General features: G+C 39.1%; 1 protein-coding gene across 4 annotated transcripts in view; it reads left to right on the top strand.

The window, feature by feature from the left end:
• PPP2R5E (protein phosphatase 2 regulatory subunit B'epsilon) overlaps positions 1–23232 on the top strand; it is a 151907-nt gene that overhangs the window by 90718 nt on the left and 37957 nt on the right. For all 4 annotated transcript variants that reach the window (XM_067733873.1, XM_067733879.1, XM_067733862.1 and 1 more), the window contains exon 4: positions 18665–18766. In XM_067733873.1, the coding sequence (XP_067589974.1) occupies positions 18665–18766 (102 nt within the window). The remainder of the gene's footprint in view (positions 1–18664; positions 18767–23232) is intronic.

A 23232-nucleotide genomic window follows, 5' to 3' on the forward strand; every position in this document is an offset into this window, starting at 1 on the left:
ATCTCTCACTTTACCTTGGCTGAGGTTAGAGCAGCTGCCATTTAGTTTTCTTGTCGTTCTGCTGGATTCTTTCCCACTAATGGGGGATTGACATTTTTGCATAAGAAAATTAAATTGCCTGAATTAGCAGAAGTTACTGGAGAATGGAAGAAATAATTTAATAGGAAACAATTGCTAACTTTTGAGTAAATAGTGCGAATTGAACACATACATGCGTTATGTTTACTTGCTTTATCTCTGAACCCACACAAAAATTACTGAAAGGAAATAAAGCCCACAGGAACAAAGCCAAACGGAGAGGACATCTCAGACTCAACATTTTGGAAGCCAGAAAGCAAATGAACCTGTGGTCACTATCTTGGCTGATTAGAGACAGTTGAACCCTAAGCAACAGCAAGGACAGTTCAGAAGTAGCCAACTCATACCGTATTAACCCCTGGAAGGTGCAGAAAGGTACTTTTCAAAGTAAGGGTGCATGGGGGCAAAAATAGGAGACTTGGTGGAAGGTCTGTGTAAGAAGTAGTTGGAACTCCTAATCCTACCCACTCCCCCCAAACCAGGCAGCCAGATGACTGTGCCCTCCAACTCCCAGCAGAAGACTGAAGGACTACTCTCTGGAGAGGCTAAACTGGAGGGAATCTAGACTCAGGGATATAAGGCACAGTTCAGAGCAATGGTACCTTTCTGAAAGCAGGGAATCATGTTGAGTGGAAGGATCCTTAACCCTCTTCCCCATCCCAGCTCCCAGATCCCTTTTGCCTCTACTCTGGAGATGGATGTTTCTTTTCTGGAGAATCAGACAAGCCCAAGAGAAAAGACCCAAAGGCACCAATAAAAGGAGAGTTCCTGGGAGGACGAAAGGGGGGTTGTGGTAAGGAAATGGCCCAGCCGGTCTCAATGCCACCCTCTCATACAGGGCTCCCATTTTAATATGCCTGGATGTGGCACTGTGAGTAAGAGCACAGATTTTGTGGGTTTGAGTCCTCTCTCCTTGCTCTGTACTGGCATTAATGCTATTAGTTAGTTTTGTGAGATTTTGAATTTTATATAAGTGCACATGGAGGGGGCTCTGCTCAGATATCCTCCTCTTTCCCTTGCATCCCCCTACCCTCCCGATCTCTTTTCCTGCTATTGGCGCATTGCTGTCTTCTGATTGGCATGTGGTAGGTCAGAGAGAACGGAACAAAAGACAGAGATCTTTCGTTCACGCGCTTTCTCCCTTTTGTCTCCTTGTAACTAAATGTTGATGTTATTCCTCAAAACTGTACCTAGTATTTATGTTTGATCTGTATTCAAATTCTATTGATCCTCTGGTCTTAATCTCTTGTGGACAGATCCCTTTCTTCCCATGCAGTTGTCAGTGCTCTGATCCTTCTAGAAACTGGTTGTCTAAAGGGATCAAATTATTTTCAGAAAAATCCAGTTACACCAATTGATCATAACAGTTATCAACTAAATACTGCCACCACCAACAGCAGCAGTAATAACATCAATGAAAACAGGTTTTTTTTTTTTTGAAAGAAATACTTAATGAAGGAAATATAAGTAAAAATGATGGTATCATTGTGAGTTAGGAAAATAGTACATGACCAAAATTTCTATTAATTTAATCTTGTCTTTTGAATTTGTCTACGTATTTAAAAATTCTAATTGGGCAACATAAATTTTTAAACTTCCTTTTTTGTTGTTTGTTACTCTCTTCAACTGACTGCTAAGCTTTTCATCATTTTAAGATGTTCTTTCTGCCTCATTTCAGAAATCAGGTTTAATAGAATGGCTGCTATGTCCTAGAAAGCCCTGTTAATACAGACTTAAGATATGAAAGTGAATGGGTAACAATTATTAGGTTGTAATCATTGACTTTAGAAATCTTTTAAATCCTCTTTTAGATTTCCGAATGTTGTAAAACAAATCTCACAACTGTCACAAGTACGTGTTTCTTAGTCACGTGGAAACAGTGCTCTCTGTCTTTGGTTCTGGTTCGGTGAATATTTTCTGAAAGGTATAGAGCTTTGTACACAAAGGTGGTTTTATGATTAAAAACGTGAACACCCTTGCTGCAGTAGCTTGACACACCTGTGTATCACAATATTTTAGTCCTTACTGTATCGCTAGGACGTGTGCTTGTGGCACACACCAGCATTGCCGAGGTGGTTTTGGTTCAAGGAATCATATTTAACTCAAGTGAGCATGTTTGAATAATAACTTGTGGAAACGCTTGTCTGAACATTTTAATTGTATTGATAATATTACATAGCAATGACAGTTACATGTTTAATATATTAGAGAATAAAGTGACACCTACAGTGGATGGCTCATAATCTAGGAAGTTGTCATACTGATTTAGTTAAATTTCTGCTCTTTAGAGTTAGTGCTAAGGACTTGTCTTTATGCTAGAATAAGGGATTTTAATGGTTTCACAACTTTTAAACAGCCTCATCCATTCACGTAGACAGTGAGGTTTAAAAAGAGAATTTATACCTAGTCTGACGACTACGGTAGATTTATTGCGGTAATTAAAAGACATAGTTTGGCTTTAGAAACAAATTATTGATTGAACAAATTGCCAGTGAATTAAATTAAGTGCTAATTGAAAGTTTGAAAATGCTGCCATTTGTTTCCTAATCAGAGCATCAGCTTCAAAGGTATTTATCTGCTCTAAATTCCTTGAGTGTAATTACATGTGCTTTGGGATTTTTCCCCTTGTTTTTATTTATGAGTAATTATTTATCTATAATTATTTAAAAGGGGCTGAGAGTCAGGTTTGAAAGGTTCTTTATCATTGGGACCGTTAAGAATTCTTAAATTTGGTGCTGCCAAAAGTAACTTGACATTATGTGTATAAACTATTTATTACTTTGATGTTATAAAACATACATAGCATAGCAGGGTATCTAGGCAAATTTTATTGGAATTTTAGTTCTTATTCTTAGAGTTTGAATATTTAATACAAATCCTAGTATGTTTGGAAATAGTCTTCTCTGTTCAAATGTCTGATTTAGAGATTTAAAGTAAGTTTTGTTTATGTTCACACTTTTGTTTTAGATGTAATTATTTTTGAAAATTGCATCCATGGTAAATGTTGATGAACTACTTATGAGATTTTCCTATTTTCTTTCAAGATTTAGTTTTACTATATCTATTTAGATGCATCTATTGGGCTAACACAAAACACTATGAAAATAATGCACGATGACCTAGCTTCAACATTGCATTTACTGGGTCCTCCCTCTGATTATAAATGCTGGATTAAATCATTTGTTTCTTTTCAGTAGTTGATGGATTATGGAATGAATGAATGAAGAACTGGATGAAAACCTCAGGGATATCATTAAAATTGTTACTTGCGTGAGGTCTTAATACAAGTAGTGCTAGAGGAATAATGGCACTTTGAATTTTGCTTGAAGTTTCTCTATTTAACATTGTTCATATAGTTCTTTTTTGTTAGAAAATTTGCTTCTTAGATAATCCCAAGAAAATGTATTTTATAGCTATGATGTCATTTTTATATTTACAGTTGGTATACTTGCAGTATTGCATAAGTGTATGAAATTATAGTTTCACAGATGAAAGAGGGAGAAATCTTTTTGATATCAACAAGTTCACCTGCTTTTATCAAAGAAAGATGGTACTTAATCATCTAGAAAATATTTTAAAGCACAGGGAAGATGATTTAAGTTGCCTTGTTATGCTGTGGTGAAAGTGGTCCCTGATTACATTACATGCCTGGTTTTCCCAAGCCTTAAGTATTAATAGTGCTAACAAATATATAACTAAAGGAAATAAAAAGTATTCCTTTAATACCTTTTAAAAATACTTTTTAATAGTCCTTTAAGTTAAATAGTTGTGTTTTTTTTTTAAAGTAATACTCACTCTATTGTCCTTACCTTCTGTTTTGTTCTTTATTAATCCTGGCAGGTATTTAGTGACTAGCTACTAGGTGCTAACACATTCTGTTCTTTTATAATATGCTAGTTATTTTCCTTAAACAATAACAACAGCAAGATGTCGACCAAAATCATGGTGTAAAGTTAGTAGTTTCTTTGGAGAGGAAGGGATTGAGGACAGTGAGTTTTTATTTATTCATTTATTTTTCTGCAGTGTTTTAAGTAACTAAAATATTAGTAGTTGTATTTTAATATCGCAAGTTAAAAAGTAATAAGTTGTTTAATCAAAAACTGATGAAAGTATGCCTAAACACTTCTTCCTCTTTTGCTTATCGGGCCATGCACTTAGGAACCTTTTAGTCTTCTCTTTCACGTTTGGCCAAGAGTTCGAAATTTATTTTTTTATGCCATAGTTAACAGTAATCAGCAGGAAACTAAAGAACTGAAAAGTTAGAGAGCAGCCAGTCCTTCAAAGCAAGACCCTGTTAGGTCCTAGGCCTTGCCCGCAACAGTATCCCCATCTCCTCCTCTTCCCTCGTATGTTACAGCACCAGTCCTGAGTCACAACTGAGTTGTAACCAGTAGAGGTTCTTAATTAATACTGGTGTTATTTTAGGGTTGTCAGATTTAGGAAATAAAAATATAGGGCGCCTAGTTAAATTTGAATTTCAGATAAACAATGAATAATTTTTTTTCAGTCCCCTTGCAGTATGTGGGACATACTTGAGCAAAAAACTATTTGTTTATGTGAAACTTAGACTCAACTGGTACACTGTATGTTATCTGGAAACCCTATTTATTTCCATTCATTGTATATCAGGCTCTAGGCATTCAGAAATTAGTAAAGAGCCCCCGAGGGGCTCAAAATCCAATTGCGCAGGTGAGAAGAAGGGATGTGAGGAGCAGGAACACCAGAGAGGAAACCACTGCCGTCATCTAGGTGTCTGATGATGCGGAGCTGAACCAGACAGCAGGCGTGCACAGCGTGTTTTATTTCTCTCTTAGTGCCGGGCAGGGTCATCCATCAGCTTAGGCCTGAACGCTCTCAGGTAAACAATGCCTATGGATGCCATTGAAAACCTAAGAAGGGGGTGATGGGCAAGGAGGGATGGGAAAATGAGAGAGTAATAAAAATGATAAAAAGAAATGATGGGGGGAATCAGAGAAAAAAGAGAGAGAGATATAAAGAAGTCGGGTCCATACATGGTCTTCAGGGGTTGGGGTGGAGGTGATGTGTCAAGGAAAGAACCCCCAGAACTCTCTGTGCAGATCACGGCGCTGTGTTACCTTGAAAAACTCACAAGCTCTTTGGACGTCACTTTTCTTATTTCATACAAATGGAGCTGGGTTACGTAGTCTCTAACGTGATCTGATTCTAGAAGCAACTCAGTAGAATCCTTAATCCTAGGTTTGCTGTCTTTGAGGAGGGCCTCCCGGGCCTCTCACTGTTGTGGCCTCTCCCGTTGCGGAGCACAGGCTCTGGACGCGCAGGCTCAGCGGCCATGGCTCACAGGCCCAGCCGCTCCGCAGCATGTGGGATCTTCCCGGACCGGGGCACGAACCCGTGTTCCCTGCATCGGCAGGCGGACTCTCAACCACTGCGCCACCAGGGAAGCCCGAGGAGGGCTTTTAACATTCCAGATTTTAATTCCCATTCCTCCCATTCCCCCAGCTTTGCTTTCAGTCCTTATCGTCACTTTCTGGAGGCCAGGCCAGTGCCTTCAAGCCTTTAGTTTGATTCCAACATTCAGTGTTTATTGGAATATCGTTGAAATGAAAATGAATTAGACTACCTCAAGGACACTTCTTTCTTTCTTTTTTGTTTCTTCTGGCATCACAGAAAGATTTTTATTGCTTTTTATTGTTGTTAAATGAGAAGGAAAAAAATTTAAACGGTTCAAGTTTAAATGGATGGTTCTTAAGTAATCATTTGGAAGACCAATATATCATTTTACACTGTGAACTATGTGCCCATATGTGTGAACTGGAAACCACGGGGAAGGGACACTTATTTCTTAATTTTATTTTTCTTTGCATTAACCCCAGTGTAGATTAAAATAAAATAGTTGAAAAATAAATTCTTCTAACATACTTTAAAAACTTATTTTGTTCATTTAAGAAAAATTGGAATATAGTTGCTTTACAGTGTTATGTTTTTACTTTCTACTGTACAGCCAAGTGAGTCAGCTATAGTATGCATATATCCCCTCCTGTTTGGATTTCCTTCCCATTTAGGTCACTGCAGAGCACTGAGTAGAGTTCCCTGCGCTATACAGTAGGTTCTCATTAGTTACCTATTTTATACATATTATATCAATAGTGTTTATATGTCAATCCCCATCTCCCAATTCATCCCACCCCTCCTTCCCCCTTTGTATCCATACATTTGTTCTCTTCGTCTGTGTCTGCTTTGGAAATAAAATCATCTATACCATTTTTTTAGATTCCACATACACGTGTTAGTATACGATACTTGTTTTTCTCTTTCTGACTTACTTCACTCTGTATGATCGTCTCTGTGTCCATCCACATCTCTGCAAATGACCCAATTTCGTTCCTTTTAATGGCTGAGTAATATTCCATTGTATATATGTACCACATCTTTACCCATTCCTCTGTTGATGGACATTTAGGTTGCTTCCATGTCCTGGCTATTGTAAATAGTGCTGCGGTGAACATTGGGGTGCATATGTCTTTTTTTTTTAAACATCTTTATTGGAGTATAATTGCTCTCCAATGGGGTGTTAGTTTCTGCTTTATAACAAAGTCAATCAGCTATACATATACATATGTCCCCATATCTCATCCTTCTTGCCTCTCCCTCCCACCCTCCCTATCCCACCCCTCTAGGTAGTCACAAAGCACCGAGCTGATGTCCCTGTGCTATGCGGCTGTTCCCACTAGCTATCTATTTCACATTTGGTAGTATATTTAAGTCCATGACACTCTCTCACTTCGTCTCAGCTTACCCTTCCCCCTCTGTGTGTCCTCAAGTCCATTCTCTACTTCTGCGTCTTTATACCTGTCCTGCCCCTAGGTTCTTCATAACCTTTTTTTTTTTTTTTAGTTTCCATATATCTGTGTTAGCATATGGTATTTGTTTTTCTCTTTCTTGCAGACCCTTTTTTTTTTGCCGTATGCTGACCTCTCACTGTTGTGGCCTCTCCCGTTGCGGAGCACAGGCTCCGGATGCGCAGGCTCAGTGGCCATGGCTCACGGGCCCAGCCGCTCCGCGGCATGTGGGATCTTCCCAGACCGGGGCACGAACCCGTGTCCCCTGCATCGGCAGGTGGACTCTCAACCACTGCGCCACCAGGGAAGCCCTGTTTTTCTCCTTCTGACTTACTTCACTCTGTATGACAGACTCTAGGTACATCCACCTCACTACAAATAACTCAATTTCGTTTCTTTTTATGGCTGAATAATATTCCATTGTATATATGTGCCACATCTTCTTTATCCATTCATCTGTCGATGGACACTTAGGTTGCTTCCATGTCCTGGCTATTGTAAATAGTGCTGCATTGCGGTACATGACTCCTTTTGCATTATGGTTTTCTCAGAGTATATGCCCAGTAGTGGGATTGCTGGGTTGAATGGTAGTTCTATTTTTAGTTTTGTAAGGAACCTCCATACTGTTCTCCATAGTGCTTATATCAATTTATATTCCCACCAACAGTGCAAGAGGGTTCCCTTTTCTCCACACGCTCTCCAGCATTTATTGTTTGTAGATTTTTTGATGATGGCCGTTCTGACTGGTGTGAGGTGATACCTCATTGTAGTTTTGATTTGCATTTCTCTAATGATTAGTGATGTTGAGCATCCTTTCATGTGTTTGTTGGCAATCTGTATATCTTCTTTGGAGAAATGTCTATTTAGGTCTTCTGCCCATTTTTGGATTGGGTTTTTTGTTTTTTTTTGATATTGAGCTACATGAGCTGCTTGTAAATATTGGAGATTAATCCTTTATCAGTTGCTTCATTTGCAAATATTTTCTCCCATTCTGAGGGTTGTCTTTTCGTCTTGTTTATGTTTTCCTTTGCTGTGCAAAAGCTTTTAAGTTTCATTAGGTCCCATTTGTTTATTTTTGTTCTTATTTCCATTTCTCTAGAGGGTGGGTCTAAAAGGATCTTGCTGTGATTTATTTCATAGAGTGTTCTGCCTATGTTTTCCTCTAAGAGTTTGATAGTGTCTGGTCTTACAGTTAGGTTTGTAATCCATTTTGAGTTTATTTTTGTGTATGGTGTTGGGGAGTGTTCTAATTTCATTTTTTTACATATAGCTATGCAGTTTTCCCAGCACCAATTGTTGAAGAGGCTGTCTTTTCTCCATTGTATATTCTTGCCTCCTTTATCAAAAATAAGGTGACCATATGTGCGTAGGTTTATCTCTGGGCTTTCTATCCTGTTCCATTGACCTATTTCTGTTCTCGGGCCAGTACCATACTGTCTTGAGTATTGTACCCTTGTAGTACAGTCTGAAGTCCGGAAGCCTGATTCCTCCAGCTCCGTTTTTCTTTCTCAAGATTGCTTTGGCTATTCGGGGTCTTTTGTGTTTCCATAGAAATTGTGAAAGTTTTTGTTCTACTTCTGTGAAAAATGCCATTGGTGGTTTGATAAGGGTTGCATTGAATCTGTAGATTGCGTTAGGTAATATAGTCATTTTAACAATGTTGATTCTTCCAATCCAAGAACATGGTATATCTCTCCATCTGTTTGTATCCTCTTTAATTTCTTTCATCAGTGTCTTATAGTTTTCTGCATACAGGTCTTTTGTCTCTTTGGGTAGGTTTATTCCTAGGCATTTTATTCATTTTGTTGCAGTGGTAAATGGGAGTGTTTTCTTAATTTCTCTTTCAGATTTTTCATCATTAGTGTAGAGGAATGCAAGAGATTTCTGTTCATTAATGTTGTATCCTGCCACTTTACCAAATTCATTGATTAGCTCTAGTAGTTTTCTGGTAGAATCTATAGGATGCTCTATGTATAGTATCATGTCATCTGCAAACAGTGACAGCTTTGCTTCTTCTTTTCCGATTTGGATTCCTTTTATTTCTTTTTCTTCTCTGATTGCTGTGGCTAAAACTTCCAAAACTATGTTGAATAATAGTGGTGAGAATGGGCACCCTTGTCTTGTTCCTGATTTTAGAGGAAATGGTTTCAGTTTTTCACCATTGAGAATAATGTTGGCTGTGGGTTTGTCATATATGGCCTTTATTATGTTGAGGTAAGTTCCTTCTGTGCCTACTTTCTGGAGGTTTTTCATCATAAATGGGTGTTGAATTTTGTCGAAAGCTTTCTCTGCATCTACTGAGATGATCATATGGTTTTTCTCCTTCAGTTTGTTAATATGGTTTATCACATTGATTGATTTGCATATATTGAAGAATCCTTGCATTCCTCAAATAAACCGCAGTTGATCATGGTGTATGATCCTTTTAATGTACTGTTGGATTCTGTTTGCTAGTATCTTGTTGAGGATTTTTGCATCTATGTTCATCAGTGATATTGGCCTGTAGTTTTCTTTTTCTGTGACATGTTTGTCTGGTTTTGGTATCAGGGTGGTAGTGGCCTCATAGAATGAGTTTGGGAGTGTTCCTCCCTCTGCTATATTTTGGAAGAGTTTGGAAGGATAGGTGTTAGCTCTTCTCTAAATGTTTGATAGAATTTGCCTGTGAAGCCATCTGGTCCTGGGCTTCTGTTTGTTGGAAGATTTTTAATCACAGTCTCAATTTCAGGGCTTGTGATTGGTCTGTTTATATTTTCTACTTCTTCCTGGTTCAGTCTTGGAATGTTGTGCTTTTTTAAGGATTTGTCCATTTCTTCCAGGTTGTCCATTTTATTGGCATAGAGTTGCTTGTAGTAATCTCTCATGATCCTTTGTATTTCAGCAGTGTCAGTTGTTACTTCTCCTTTTTCATTTCTCATTCTATTGATTTGAGTCTTCTCTCTTTTTTTCTTGATGAGTCTGGCTAATGGTTTATCAATTTTGTTTATCTTCTCAAAGAACCAGCTTTTAGTTTTACTGAACCTTGCCATCGTTTCCTTCATTTCTTTTTCATTTATTTCTGATCTGATCTTTATGAGTTCTTTCCTTCTGCTAACTTTGGGGTTTTTTTGTTCTTCTTTCTCTAATTGCTTTAGGTGTAAGGTTAGGTTGTTTATTTGAGATGTGTCCTGTTTCTTAAGGTAGGATTGTATTGCTATAAACTTCCCTCTTAGAACTGCTTTTGCTGCATCCCATAGGTTTTGGGTCGTTGTGTTTTCATTGTCATTTGTTTCTAGGTATTTTTTGATTTCCTCTTTGATTTCTTCAGTGATCTCTTGGTTATTAAGTAGTGTGTTGTTTAGCCTCCATGTGTTTGTATTTCTTACAGATTTTTTCCTGTAATTGATACCTTGTCTCATAGCATTGTGGTTCGAAAAGATACTTGATACGATTTCAATTTTCTTAAATTTACCAAGGCTTGATTTGTGACCCAAGATATGATCTATCCTGGAGAATGTTCCATGAACACTTGAGAAGAATGTGTACTCTGTTGTTTTTGGATGGAATGTCCTATAAATATCAATTAAGTCCATCTTGTTTAATGTATCATTTAAAGCTTGTGTTTCCTTATTTATTTTCATTTTGGATGATCTGTCCATTGTTGAAAGTGGGGTGTTAAAGTCCCCTACTATGTTTGTGTTACTGTCGATTTCCCCTTTTATGGCTGTTAGCATTTGCCTTATGTATTGAGGTGCTCCTATGCTGGGTGCATAAATATTTACAGTTGTTATATCTTCTTCTTGGATCGATTCCTTTATCATTATGTAGTGTCCTTCTTTGTCTCTTGTAATAGTCTCTATTTTAAAGTCTATTTTGTCAGATATGAGAATTACTACTCCAGTTTTCTTTTGATTTCCATTTGCATGGAATATCTTTTTCCATCCCCTCACTTTCAGTCTGTATGTGTCCCTAGGTCTGAAGTGGGTCTCTTGTAGACAGCATATATAGGGGTCTTGTTTTTGTATCCATTCAGCCAGTCTATGTCTTTTGGTTGGAGCATTTATCCATTTATATTCAAGGTAGTTATTGATATGTATGTTCCTATTACCATTTTCTTAATTGTTTTGGGTTTGTTATTGTAGGTCTTTTCCTTCTCTTATGTTTCCTGCCTAGAGAAGTTCCTTTAGCACTTGTTGTAACGCTGGTGTGGTGGTGCTGAATTTTCTTAGCTTTTGCTTGTCTGTAAAGCTTTTAATTTCTCTGTCGAATCTGAATGAGATCTTTGCTAGGTAGAGCAATCTTGGTTGTAGGTTTTTCCCTTTCATCACTTTAAATATGTCCTGCCACTCCCTTCTGGCTTGCAGAGTTTCTGCTGAAAGATCAGCTGTCAACCGTATGGGGATTCCCTTCTATGTTATTTGCTGTTTTTCCCTTGCTGCTTTTAATATTTGTTCTTTGTATTTAATTTTTGATAGTTTGATTAATATGTGTCTTGGTGTGTTTCTCCTTGGATTTATCCTGTATGGGATTCTCTGTGCTTCCTGGACTTGATTAACTATTTCTTTTCCCATATTAGGGAAGTTTTCAACTATAATCTGTTGAAGTATTTTCTCTGTCCCTTTCTTTTTCTCCTCTTCTTCTAGGACTGTGTTTGTGGTCTCATTTTCACAGGCTGCAGGTTCGTAGTTTCCATTGTTTTTGGTGTCTGTCCGCAGTGGCTAAGGTTGGTTCAGTGGGGTGTGTAGACTTCCTGGTGGAAGGGACTAGTGCCTGTGTTCTGGTGGATGAGGCTAGATCTTGTCTTTCTGCTGGGCAGGACCGCCTCCGGTGGTGTGTTTTGGGGGTGTCTGTGACCTTATTATGATTTTAGGCAGCCTCTCTGCTTATGGTTGGGGTTGTGTTCCTGTCTTGCTAGTTGTTTGGCATAGGGTGTCCAGCACTGTAGCTTGCTGGTCATTGAGTGGAGCTGGGTCGTAGCGTTGAGATGGAAATCTCTGGGGAGTTTTCACCGTTTGATATTACATGGAGCCGGGATGTCTCTGGCGGACCAATGTCCTGGGTTCGGCTCTCCCACCTCAGAGGCACAGGCCTGACACCCAGCCGGAGCACCAAGACCCTGTCAGCACACGGCTCAGAAATAAAGGGAGAGAGAAAGCAAGAAAAAAAAATAAAATAAAGTATTAAAATAAAAAATAATTATTAAGAATAAAAAAAATTTAAAGTAATAAAAAAAGAAATAAAAAAAAGAAAGAAGAGAGGAGCCAAACCAAAAAACAAATCCACCAATGATAAGAAGCGCTAAAAACTGTACTAAAAACAAAAACAAAATAATGGACAGACAGAACCCTAGGACAAATGTTAAAAGCAAAGCTATACAGACAAAATCACACAAAGAAGCATACACATACACACTCAAAAAAAAGAGAAAAAGGGATAAAAATATATATATATCATTGTTCCCAAAGTCCACCTCCTCAATTTGGGATGATTCGTTTTCTATTCAGGTATTCCACAGATGCAGGGAACAGCAAGTTGATTGTGGAGATTTAATCCGCTGCTCCTGAGGCTTCTGGGAGAGATTTCCCTTTCTCTTCTTTGTTCGCACAGCTCCCAGGGGCTCAGCTTTGGATTTGGCCCCGCCTCTGCGTGTAGGTCACCTGAGGGCATCTGTTCTTCCCTCAGACAGGACGAGGTTAAAGGACAGCTGATTTGGGGACTCTGGCTCTCTCAGGCCTGGGGGAAGGAGGGGTACGGATGCCAAGTGAGCCTGCGGTGGCAGAGTACGGCATGACGTTGCAACAGCCTGAGGCACGCCATGTGTTCTCCCGGGGAAGTTGTCCCTGGATCACGGGACCCTGGCAGTGGCGGGCTGCACAGGCTCGCAGGAGGGGAGGTGTGGATAGTGACCTGCTTCTTGGTGGTAGCAGCAGCAGCCTTAGTGTCTCATGCCCGGCTCTGGGGTCCACGCTGGTAGCCGCGGCTCTCACCCGTCTCTGGAGCTCCTTTAAGCAGCACTCTTAATCCCCTCTCCTCACGCACCCTGAAACAGTGGTCTCTTGCCTCTTAGGCAGGTCCAGACTTTTCCCGGACTCCCTCCCTGCTGGCTGTGGCGCACTAGCCCTCTTCAGGCTGTGTTCACGCAACCAACCCCCACCCTCCCCGGCGGGTGAGCAGACAAGCCTCTCGGGCTGGTGAGTGCCGATCGGCACCGATCCTCTGTGCGGGAATCTCCCCGCTTTGCCCTCCGCACCCCTGTTGCTGCGCTTTCCTCCGTGGCTCCGAAGCTTCCCCCTCCGTCTCTGCCAGTGAAGGGGCTTCATAGTGTGTGAAAACTTTTCCTCTTTCACAACTCCCTCCCACTGGTGCAGGTCCCGTCCCTATTCTCTTGTCTCTGTCTTTTCTTTTTTCTTTTGCCCTACCCAGGTACGTGGGGACTTTCTTGCCTTTTGGGAGGTCTGAGGTCTTCTTCCAGCGTTCAGTAGGTGTTCTGTAGGAGTTATTCCACATGTAGATGTATTTCTGATGTATTTGTGAGGAGGAAGGTGATCTCCACGTCTTACTCTTCCGCCATCTTGAAGGTCTCCCTCACATGTTTCTTTCTGAATTATGGTTTTCTCTGGGTATATGCCCAGTAGTGGGATTGCTGGGTCATATGGTAGTTCTATTTTTAGTTTTTTAAAATTTATTTATTTATTTATTTATTTTTGGCTGCGTTGGGTCTTCGTTTCTGTGCAAGGGCTTTCTCTAGTTGGGGCAAGTGGGGGCCACTCTTCATTGCGGTGCGCGGGCCGCTCACTATCGCGGCTTCTCTTGTTGTGGAGCACAGGCTCCAGAGGCGCAGGCTCAGTAGTTGTGGCTCACGGGCCCAGCTGCTCTGTGGCATGTGGGATCCTCCCAGACCAGGGCTTGAACCCGTGTCCCCTGCATTGGCAGGCAGATTCTCAACCACTGCACCACCAGGGAAGCCCTAGTTTTAGTTTCTTAAGAAATCTCCATACTGTTGTACATAGTGGCTATACCAATTTACATTGCCACCAACAGTGTAAGAAGGTTCCCTTTTCACCGCACCCTCTCCAGCATTTATCGTTAATAGATTTTTTGATGGTGGCCATTCTGAGTGTTGTGAGATGATATCTCATTGTAGTTTTGATTTGCATTTCTCTAATGATTAGTGATGTTGAGCATCTTTTCATGTGTTTGTTGGCAATCTGTGTATCTTCTTTGGAGAAATGTCTATTTAGGTCTTCTGCCCTTTTTCGATTGGGTTGTTTCTTTTAGTTATTTTGATAATTTGTGTTTTAAGGAATAAAATAGAAGGCTTAGGGCTAGAGCCTCATATATTTAAATATATTAATAGAGATAGTTTGTGACTTTATAAATACCTGGATGCATTTTCTTCTAGCTATATAGACTCTTTACAGTACTGCTCTGTGGTGAGGAGTGATGCTGGTGGTTACTTGTAGTCATGATACATTTTCATAGCACGCAACTAGCATTACCTATTTAATAATGTTAGCTACTTAATAATCCATTTAAAACCTGGGCTATAAATCAGAAGTGGCTGCCATCATAAAGGAAGATTTAATGGATGCAAATTTATTATTTTGTACCGTGGTTTTTAACCATTTTTAGATCTTGGAAGTCTTTTGAAAATCTTGTGAAGTCAACTGGATCTTTTCCCCAGTTGGGCTCACACATACAAAGTGTTGCAGAAAATTCAGGAGATTTAGAGGATTCCCCTCTCCCCCGCCCCTTTCCCCCAGCCCATTCAAGGATGACCCAATTTTACACTCATGATTTTGGAGCTCAAATGTATACTTAAAGTGGTCCCGTCATTCAGTCCTTCAACCATTCATTCATGAGCTAGACTCTAGGCATTGTGAGCAGCACTAATTTTTAACTCTCCTGACGGTAATAATCTTGTTCAAATTCAAGAGCACATTTTCATCTTGAAATTAAAAGTATAACTCACATACTGCATGTCGATACCTTATGCTTTTTATGGATTTAGGACTAATTTGGTGTGTCCCAAGAGGATAAACAGCAACTACTGTTTTATCCATATTTCTCTTGCTTTAATACAGCTTTTCTTAATTTCCCTTTAGTTATCCATTTTCATTCTTATCTTTGTAATTAGTCACACCGTTATAGTCACATCATCTTTCCCCCTAAATCTTTATTTCTAACATTTCTTTGTGCTTCAATATAGCAATCATCTTCAGTGCTACACAGTGTTCTACTAAATAGATATACGTCTCTAATGTTGGACATAAAGGTTATTTCCAGTTTTACACTCTTTGGAGAATGTTGCAAATGACTGCTTTAAGTAGTTTTTTCAGTCTTGTCTTAGATTAGTTTCTTAGGATAGATTCTCAAGGATGAGAGCAATGGTTCATTCATTCATGCCATTTTTATTAAGCACCTGTTATGTGCTAGGCACGGTCAAAGGCTTGGCCTTTTCCGTGACACTTGATTTGCTTTGACATTCTTTCCATTTGTGATAGAGAACTACTTCACCAGTTGAGTTGACTATTAATTGTCCAGCCTAATAGATCCTTGCTTCCTCATTACTCATGGTGAATGCTTAGTAGTACACTAAATGTTTAGAAGTATACTAAAGCGTCGTAAGGAAGGCAGATCTGAAGATATGGCAGTGTGTGGCTCAGTGAGATGTACATGCCTTTAGAACTATTTGCTGTTTGGATTATTTACACAATTCAACATTCTTTTGATGTGATGATAATTGAGAGATGAAGCTTTGACCAAGAGAGGTTTAGAACACTGTGCAGAGTTAAACATCTTAGGTTAGATAATCACTAAATCACTCAAAAATTTAAATTTGGTTAAAGGAAAACCAAAACATACAGTTTTATTATATATCCAAACCTTTATTTTGTGAACATTTATTGGATGCCCCATATGTGCCAAGAAAACAAATGTGAATATGACATTGCATATTCCTAATTAGGGGGAAGAGACATATATGCAAACAAATACTTGCTGCAGCCCATGATGGGCACATAAGAGTGTTAATGTGTCAGAGAGTTCAGAGAAACAGAAGATTGTGTCCTTTTACCCAGATTTTTTTTGTTGTTGTTGTTTTTCCCGGTACGCGGGCCTCTCACTGTTGTGGCCTCTCCCGTTGCGGAGCACAGGCTCCGGACGCGCAGGCTCAGCGGCCATGGCTCACGGGCCCAGCCGCTCCGCGGCATGTGGGATCTTCGTGGACCAGGGCACGAACCCGTGTCCCCTGCATCGGCAGGCGGACTCTCAACCACTGCGTCACCAGGGAAGCCCGATTTTTGCTCTTTTGATTACAGTATGACTGGCTGGTTGAAGAGAAGTCATTGGTTGATGATTATTTGAAAAGTCACCAGTTTCTTTGTAAACATAATTTTTAATAATCATTGGAAGGAACCAAAGTAAAATAATATGAATGTGCATGCTGTAATTAGCCATAGCAAAAATGTTCTAATACGATAATTTTTTTTTTCAGTCATCTAAGCTAAAGGAGAGCCAAAGAGGTAGTCTGCCCACTTTTCTAGAACACTATAGTGGAGCCTGACAGCTCCACTATAGTGTTAGTATAGTAACCAGCAGCTATGACTGGGTTCAGTCATAGCTGCTGGTTACTAATGGTAACCTCAGATCTCCACATCCATGCTTCTCGTTCCTCAGCGGTAAATTGGGGAATGACAGTACCCACTTCAGTGCTGCTCTGTGCTCATCTTAGTCCACCTCGGAACAACACTTGCTGCTGTTGTCCTCTTTTTCCTTCTTAAGACACTCTTCTCTCCTAGCTCCTAAGACCCCCCTACTCTACTGTTTTCTTCTCCTACCTCCTACTCCTTTTCATTTGCCTATTTTGGCCTTTTTTTTTTTTTTTCCTGTCTGGTTTCTAAATGTTGGATACTTCAGGGTCCTTTCCCTTCTTTCTATTCATTCCTTTCCAAGGAGATCCCTTAGTCCCATGGCTTTAAATATCGTCTGCATGCTGCTGAGTCCCTGTATGTCTCCAGTCCTGACCTGTCCAGCTCTGAGGTACAGATTCATGTGTCTGATTGGCTCCTGGATATTGCTCCTTTAACATATTTCTAACTGGATCTCTGGATCTCCCCACCAAGGCAAGGAAACAAAGAAAACTTCCCTTCCCCAGTCATCTCCATCTTTGGTAAATGACCTTATATCTGTGACTCATCCTTGAATCTTTCCTTTCGTTCACCCCATACATCCAAGCCAGCAGCAAATACTACCTCCAGAATATATTTTGAATCATTCTATTTCTGTCTTCTCTGCTAGCCATCATCATATCTTGCCACTTCCACAGACTTCTAACTTGTACCCTTCCTGTCTGTTCTATACATAGCTGCCAGAGTGATTTTTTTTTTTTTTTAAAGTAAATCAACCATGTCACTTCCCTGTTTAGATCCACTGGTGTCTTCCCATTGAGCTTAGAATAAAATCAAATCTTCTTTCCAGAGCTTACACATCTGGGTTTAATTTCCATATCTAGAAAATAGGGATAATCATGACTTTACCTAGAATATGAACTCCTGGAAGGCACAGATTTTTCTCTGCTTTGTTCATTGCTATTGTCCCAGTGCCCAGAACAGTGTGTGCACATAATGGGCACTTAATAATTATTTGTTGAATGAGTAAACACATTCAGATTATATGGGCCTCCAGAAGCCTTTCTTTTTCCCTCTTTCAGAGCAACATATCATAGCTTCGTATTTTCTCCTTTATACAGAAAGTCCAGCAAAGGCTTCTGGTGCAATCTCTCCCCCCCGTGCCTCCTTTTTTTTCCTGGCCCACAGCGGTGGCCTGCAGGATCTTAGCTCCCCAACCAGGGATTGAACCCGGGCCCTCCTCAGTGAAAGCTCCGAGTCCTAACCACTGGACCACCAGGGAATTCCCTCCCCACCCCTGTTTTATTTTTTAGATCTGAGGATACATTTGGGTCATTAGGAGAGGATAGATAAGTAATAGAACAAGAAACAGAATAGAAATTGGAAGGAACCCTGCGTAGGTTACTGCAAAATAGTAGCAACAGCATTTTAAAAATAAGCATTTTACTATAGAAATCTTGGAATATATGCAGAAATAGTAGAATAGTATAATGAATCCTCGTCTCTTCATAGCCCAGTTTCAACAGTTATCAACTCATGGCCATTCTTTGAGCATCCAGGATTTAATCTGGAAATTTCCCATGGTAAAGAAATACCTGGTCTATAGAAATTTGCATTACAGATGTGTCTTACCCTGGGCATTGTTACTATTTTGTAAACCAACTGAGAACAGATTAGATATGATTTTAAGAACTTCAGTTTCTGAAATATCTTTTCTGATTTGCTTTTTGTAGATGCCTGAAATTTTACTATTAGTATAACTGTAAATTTGCAAATCATGAATAAGCCCGAGAAGGGAAATACATGAAGCCCATTAACAGTTATTTATATTTTAGTGTAAACTGATTAATTAGGAGCACGCTTGACTGATAAGTAACGAAGCACAAGCTTTGATAGGAGGCATAAGATCACAGGGACCTGGGTGGGGGAGGCCTTATAAGGACTCCAAATACTGGTCAAGAGGGTGCTGCTCTGCTGTTTTCCATCTTTTCCTGGAGGTGGTTCTGGCCTCAAAGCCTATAGAAAGAGTTTTCCTTCCAGTCTGGTGGTGTTCCTGTCATCTGTCGTCTGGGTTCCCTTCTGCTGGCTGCAAAGACCTTGTGTAAGGCTGCTGAGGAGGTGATTCCATTCCAGCTAACTCTGCTGCTTGTTTATTTTTAGGTGTCTTGCAATATATTCAGAACTCTCCCTCCTAGTGACAGCAATGAATTTGATCCAGAAGAAGATGAACCTACCCTTGAGGCATCGTGGCCACACTTACAGGTACTTTGAACTACTATTTGTTATAAAAGAAAGATCCATTAACTCATTAGCTGATTAGCATGGGAATTCCTTGAAGGCCTTATTCACCAAGAAATCAAATTAGAGTACATTACTGGAAAGCTAGAGAATGCTTTTTATGTTTCTTACTGTTGATAATTAGGATGCCAAAAGAATAAAATAATAAGCATTATAATGCTTTAGGGTGGGCCCTCCTGGGTTGCATGCTCAGCCAGTGATTTTATTAGAGCTTCTATGTGATCCTTCCTGCTGGAGGCTCAAACAAGAACAGAACTATTTTCCATTAATACTAGTTAGATGTGATTAGGTCACAGAGTACGTACCTCATTTTCAGCAGTTAGGTACCCGGGGGACTTTGAATGCCTGTCTTCAAGATAACCACGAATGTGTTTCTTTAGCCTGGAAGGGCAAAATCAAATTGCAATAGCTATTTCACAGTGTTGTAAGGAAGAGCAATAGCTGAGAAAAATCTTGTGCAAAGGCCAATTTTGCACTCTTGCACTGAGAAGGCCATGTTTTCCAATCATCCTCATGTGCCAGGACAGATTAGGACCACCCCTGCATCTCCTTTCCCATTTGTATCATATTTACTTATCCATACCAGACCTTTTCCATCCTCCTTTCCTGGCTGCCCTCTTTCAAGGCCAGCATTTCTCAAATGAGTAGAACAAGGAAATGTGAGTGTAATGAACCTCAAAGCCATTTTTCCATTCAGTTAGAATGTCCTCAGAGGCTGTGTGACAGCTAGTGAGAAGGGAAGGGATGGTAGAGAAGGAATATGACCATGTCCATTTTCACCCTAAGGCAGAAGTCACTGCATCTTTGTAGAAGTGTGCTCACGGTTACTAGTTGACTTTCTGAAGGGCAGAAAACTATGCAGCAGGGAGATAAGGCCTAGAGATATTCTAAGGGTTTATTTTTTTCCCCACTTCAGAATTATTGACATAAATTTGCAGCTTTCCCTGTCCTGCTTTGGAAGCTCAAGGTTGCTGCAGATATACATGTAATGCTCTTTCCCCTAGTTATGTGGAGAGCTTTCAGGGGCTGTGTTTTCTCAACTCTTACCTAGGCATTAATACATATGTATTCCTGCTACCAATGCCAAAATACAGAGTAAATTAGTTAAAACATTGTAGTTGATTTACTATCTTAGATGCTTGATTTTTTTTATAAGGTGCCAGACATACTATCTGTAATCTAAGAAATTTGCAAAACTACTTGTGCTTTTCATGGTGTATCCCAGATTATGACAAAAAATCCAAAAAGAAAACAAAAAATGGAACTACTGTTTTGAATGGATGGACTTTTTGTCATGTCTTATTCTTGATGCTTGGCACCAGTTCACAGAAGTGCAGTATAGTCTGGAAGAAATTTAAAAAACAAAGCAAACAAAAAAGATACTTTTCTCAGAAAAGTCCTGCATCTTGTGGTTGAAAAGACAGGGAAGGAGATGTCTTCAAAGCTTCAACTTGTTGTCTCGTCTACCTCCTGAAGAAGAGAGAGTAGACCATTCTTGCCATTTGCAGGAGCTTTTTGAATACTCTAAATCATGATCGCCATAGATATAAATTTCCCCTAAAGTGTGATAAACTTCATCATACTCAATATTGAACTCAGTATTTCAGTTAATCCTTGCTAAGCTTAATGACTCTATAAAATATGGGTCTAAATTAATTTCTAAAGCTATTAAGCAGAATTCTGCCACCAAAAATCTTGAGCTTACACTGTGTCTTTACTACAGGAACATTAACCATTAGTTCATCTGCAATGCTTAAAACCAAAGCAACAGTGAGGAGTGATGCTGAGACCTGTACCCTTAATGGATCTGAAGTCACAAACTGTGTTCCAAAACAGGCTGGTTTCATCTGTGTTGACATCTTGTTTCAGCCTGTTGTCCTCTCTCCCCTTCTTTAGCTCAGGGGGAAACATGACATAGGCTGGATCAGGTAAAGAAGCCTGTAAGAGAAAAGAATGAATATATGTATATGTATAACAATCACTTTGCTGTACACCTGAAAGTAACATAACATTATGAATCAACTATACTCCAATAAAATTAAAATTAATTTAAAAAAAAAAATCTACTCTTAAAATTCACAAATGAACCTTCATTTATAGCAAAGGCCAAGTCAGAAGGCACTATCTTTTGCTTTATGGAAGTATTTGTACTGGCTCCTGACTTGTCTCACGAATTCTGTGTTTTCTTTGTATATTCTGACTCCACAAATCAGTCACCTTTCCATTTTCACGAATAAGTGGTTTTAGTACTGGCAAGAGCCCTCGTTGAATGTTTAAGAAAACTTCTTTTCTGTTCGTGATAGGTCGTTCATGTCGTGGTGACCCATCACTAAATTCAACATTTTACTTTATGATTGATCCAACAATCGATTTTTCCAGACCCAAACAGCACTTTCTTCAGCTTTTTCACTTTTTCTTAACTCCAGCATTAGCAGTGTGCTGCTGATTCTGGCCCACATTTTGCAAGGAAGCACGGCGTTTATTACCAAATCTCTGACAATAGTAGAGAACAACAAAATCACATTATGGTCGTTGGGTGGTTGGCTAGGCTCCTTGCCTCACTGTGTGCTCCTGCACACTCTGATTTTAATTGTGGCTCGTATAAAGTTACTCATTACAACAAATCATGGATCTTTGAGGATATTTAAAAATAAGAAAAAGTATTAAATCTACAAATTTTTAGTTCACATATGTCAAAAGATCTACTGTATGTGTGTCATTTGATCTTTTCTATTATCTGCGTTGGTATCTTTTAAACTGGTATCCCATGGTTATTTTTTGCGTATTTTTTGAAATTGGGTCTGTTTTTATAGTAGAATACAATTTTGTAGGACTTCCATTTACAATTAAGGGATTGTTTTTAATGCTTTACACTGGAGACTGAAAAACCAGAATACTAAAGTCTTTTTACTCGTGTTCCTTGAAGAATTCACTTATGTGACCTTGAAAAGTAATTTATCCTCTGCAGTCCCTAGTCCTTCCCTTTAGAAACTCAAGGGAGATTTTTGATTCTGAGGTAAAATCTGTCTCTTAAAAAATCTGTCTCTTAAAGTAGAGAACATTTATGCTTATTAATTAATATGTCTGAAGTGTTTCCATCAAATTTTTTAAACCATAACTGCTTTCAAGGGACCAGAGGGGAGAGGACATTTTGCCAATCCCACTGGAAAGCCCTGCTTGCCCACAAGTCAGGCCTGGAAGATGAGAATCTCTCCACTTTGTAGGAATCAAAAGAGAGATGAAACCCCTGTTTATGGGTTATTTGAACAAGGCTGATGTTCTGTTTGTAAAACCAAGAGTTGAAAGATTAGTTTATTGGAAAAAGAACAATCCTTCTAGGGGGTATTTGAACTCAGGCATTATTATGACTAGAAGTACAACTTGGCAATGTTCAGATAACTGGGAAAGAAGTTTCTTCTGAATTCAGAGAGAAAAACATAGTTTTATAAAGAAGTAAAATCCTAATGTGAATACCTAATATTAAGTGTTAGAGTCTGAAGTCACAAGGTCACTGTGTGACACATTTAGGTTAGTGGTATCTGTAAACCCTTAGGGGGGACCTGAGACCTAATTGTCAGTGGCCTGCAAGGTCAAAAGTAGTTTTATAATAATACTGTATTATTTGCTCCTTTCACTGTGTTGACATTTGCACTAATATTTGTAAAAGCAGTGGTGGTTGAAATTGCTGATGTGTTAGCACAAATAAGGCAGTTGTGCCCAACTGGTCTAGTAGTCATATTCTTCACTGCCATGCACTTAAAAAAAATTAAATTAAATTAAAAAAAATTAAATTAAATTAAAATTAAATTAAAAAAAAGCCAATTTCAATCAAGAATGTCCTTGAAGCAGCAAAAATTATTAATTTTATTAAATCTTGACCTTTGAGTACACATTAAAGATAATATTCTTCATGATGAAATGGAAAGTATGCATAAAGCACATCTGCTGCATACTGAATAGTTGTCTTGTGCTAAAACATTTGTGTGATTGTTTGAGCTGCAAGCTAAACTAGCTGTTTTTTCATGAACTGTCATTTTTACTTGAAAGAATACCTGACAAACTATGGTTGTTCTGACTTGGGTATTTGGTGGATGTTTTCTCTAAAACAAACAATTGTTTTACTACTGATAAAATTAAAGCATTGAAGACAAATTTAGAATTAGAATTTTGAAAAGCTGTATCTTTCCTTTATCTGTTACCTTGAGCTTTACAGCTCCCCAAAGCTTAAAGCCTTTTTTTTTTATAAAGTTAGAGATATTAAGGAATGTGACTTTTATTGATACTATGTATGTATGTAATGAAATGTGTCAACATTTGAAAAATCTCCATAACTCAGTGAACCAATATTTTCCAGTTGGCCAATGAATGATGTTAGGCAGTCATGCATGGTTAAAGATCATCCAAAGTGCAAGAGAGATGATTGGAATTTA

The sequence above is a fragment of the Pseudorca crassidens genome, chromosome 1 (assembly GCF_039906515.1).
Source record: "Pseudorca crassidens isolate mPseCra1 chromosome 1, mPseCra1.hap1, whole genome shotgun sequence".
NCBI classification, from domain to species: Eukaryota; Metazoa; Chordata; class Mammalia; order Artiodactyla; family Delphinidae; genus Pseudorca; species Pseudorca crassidens.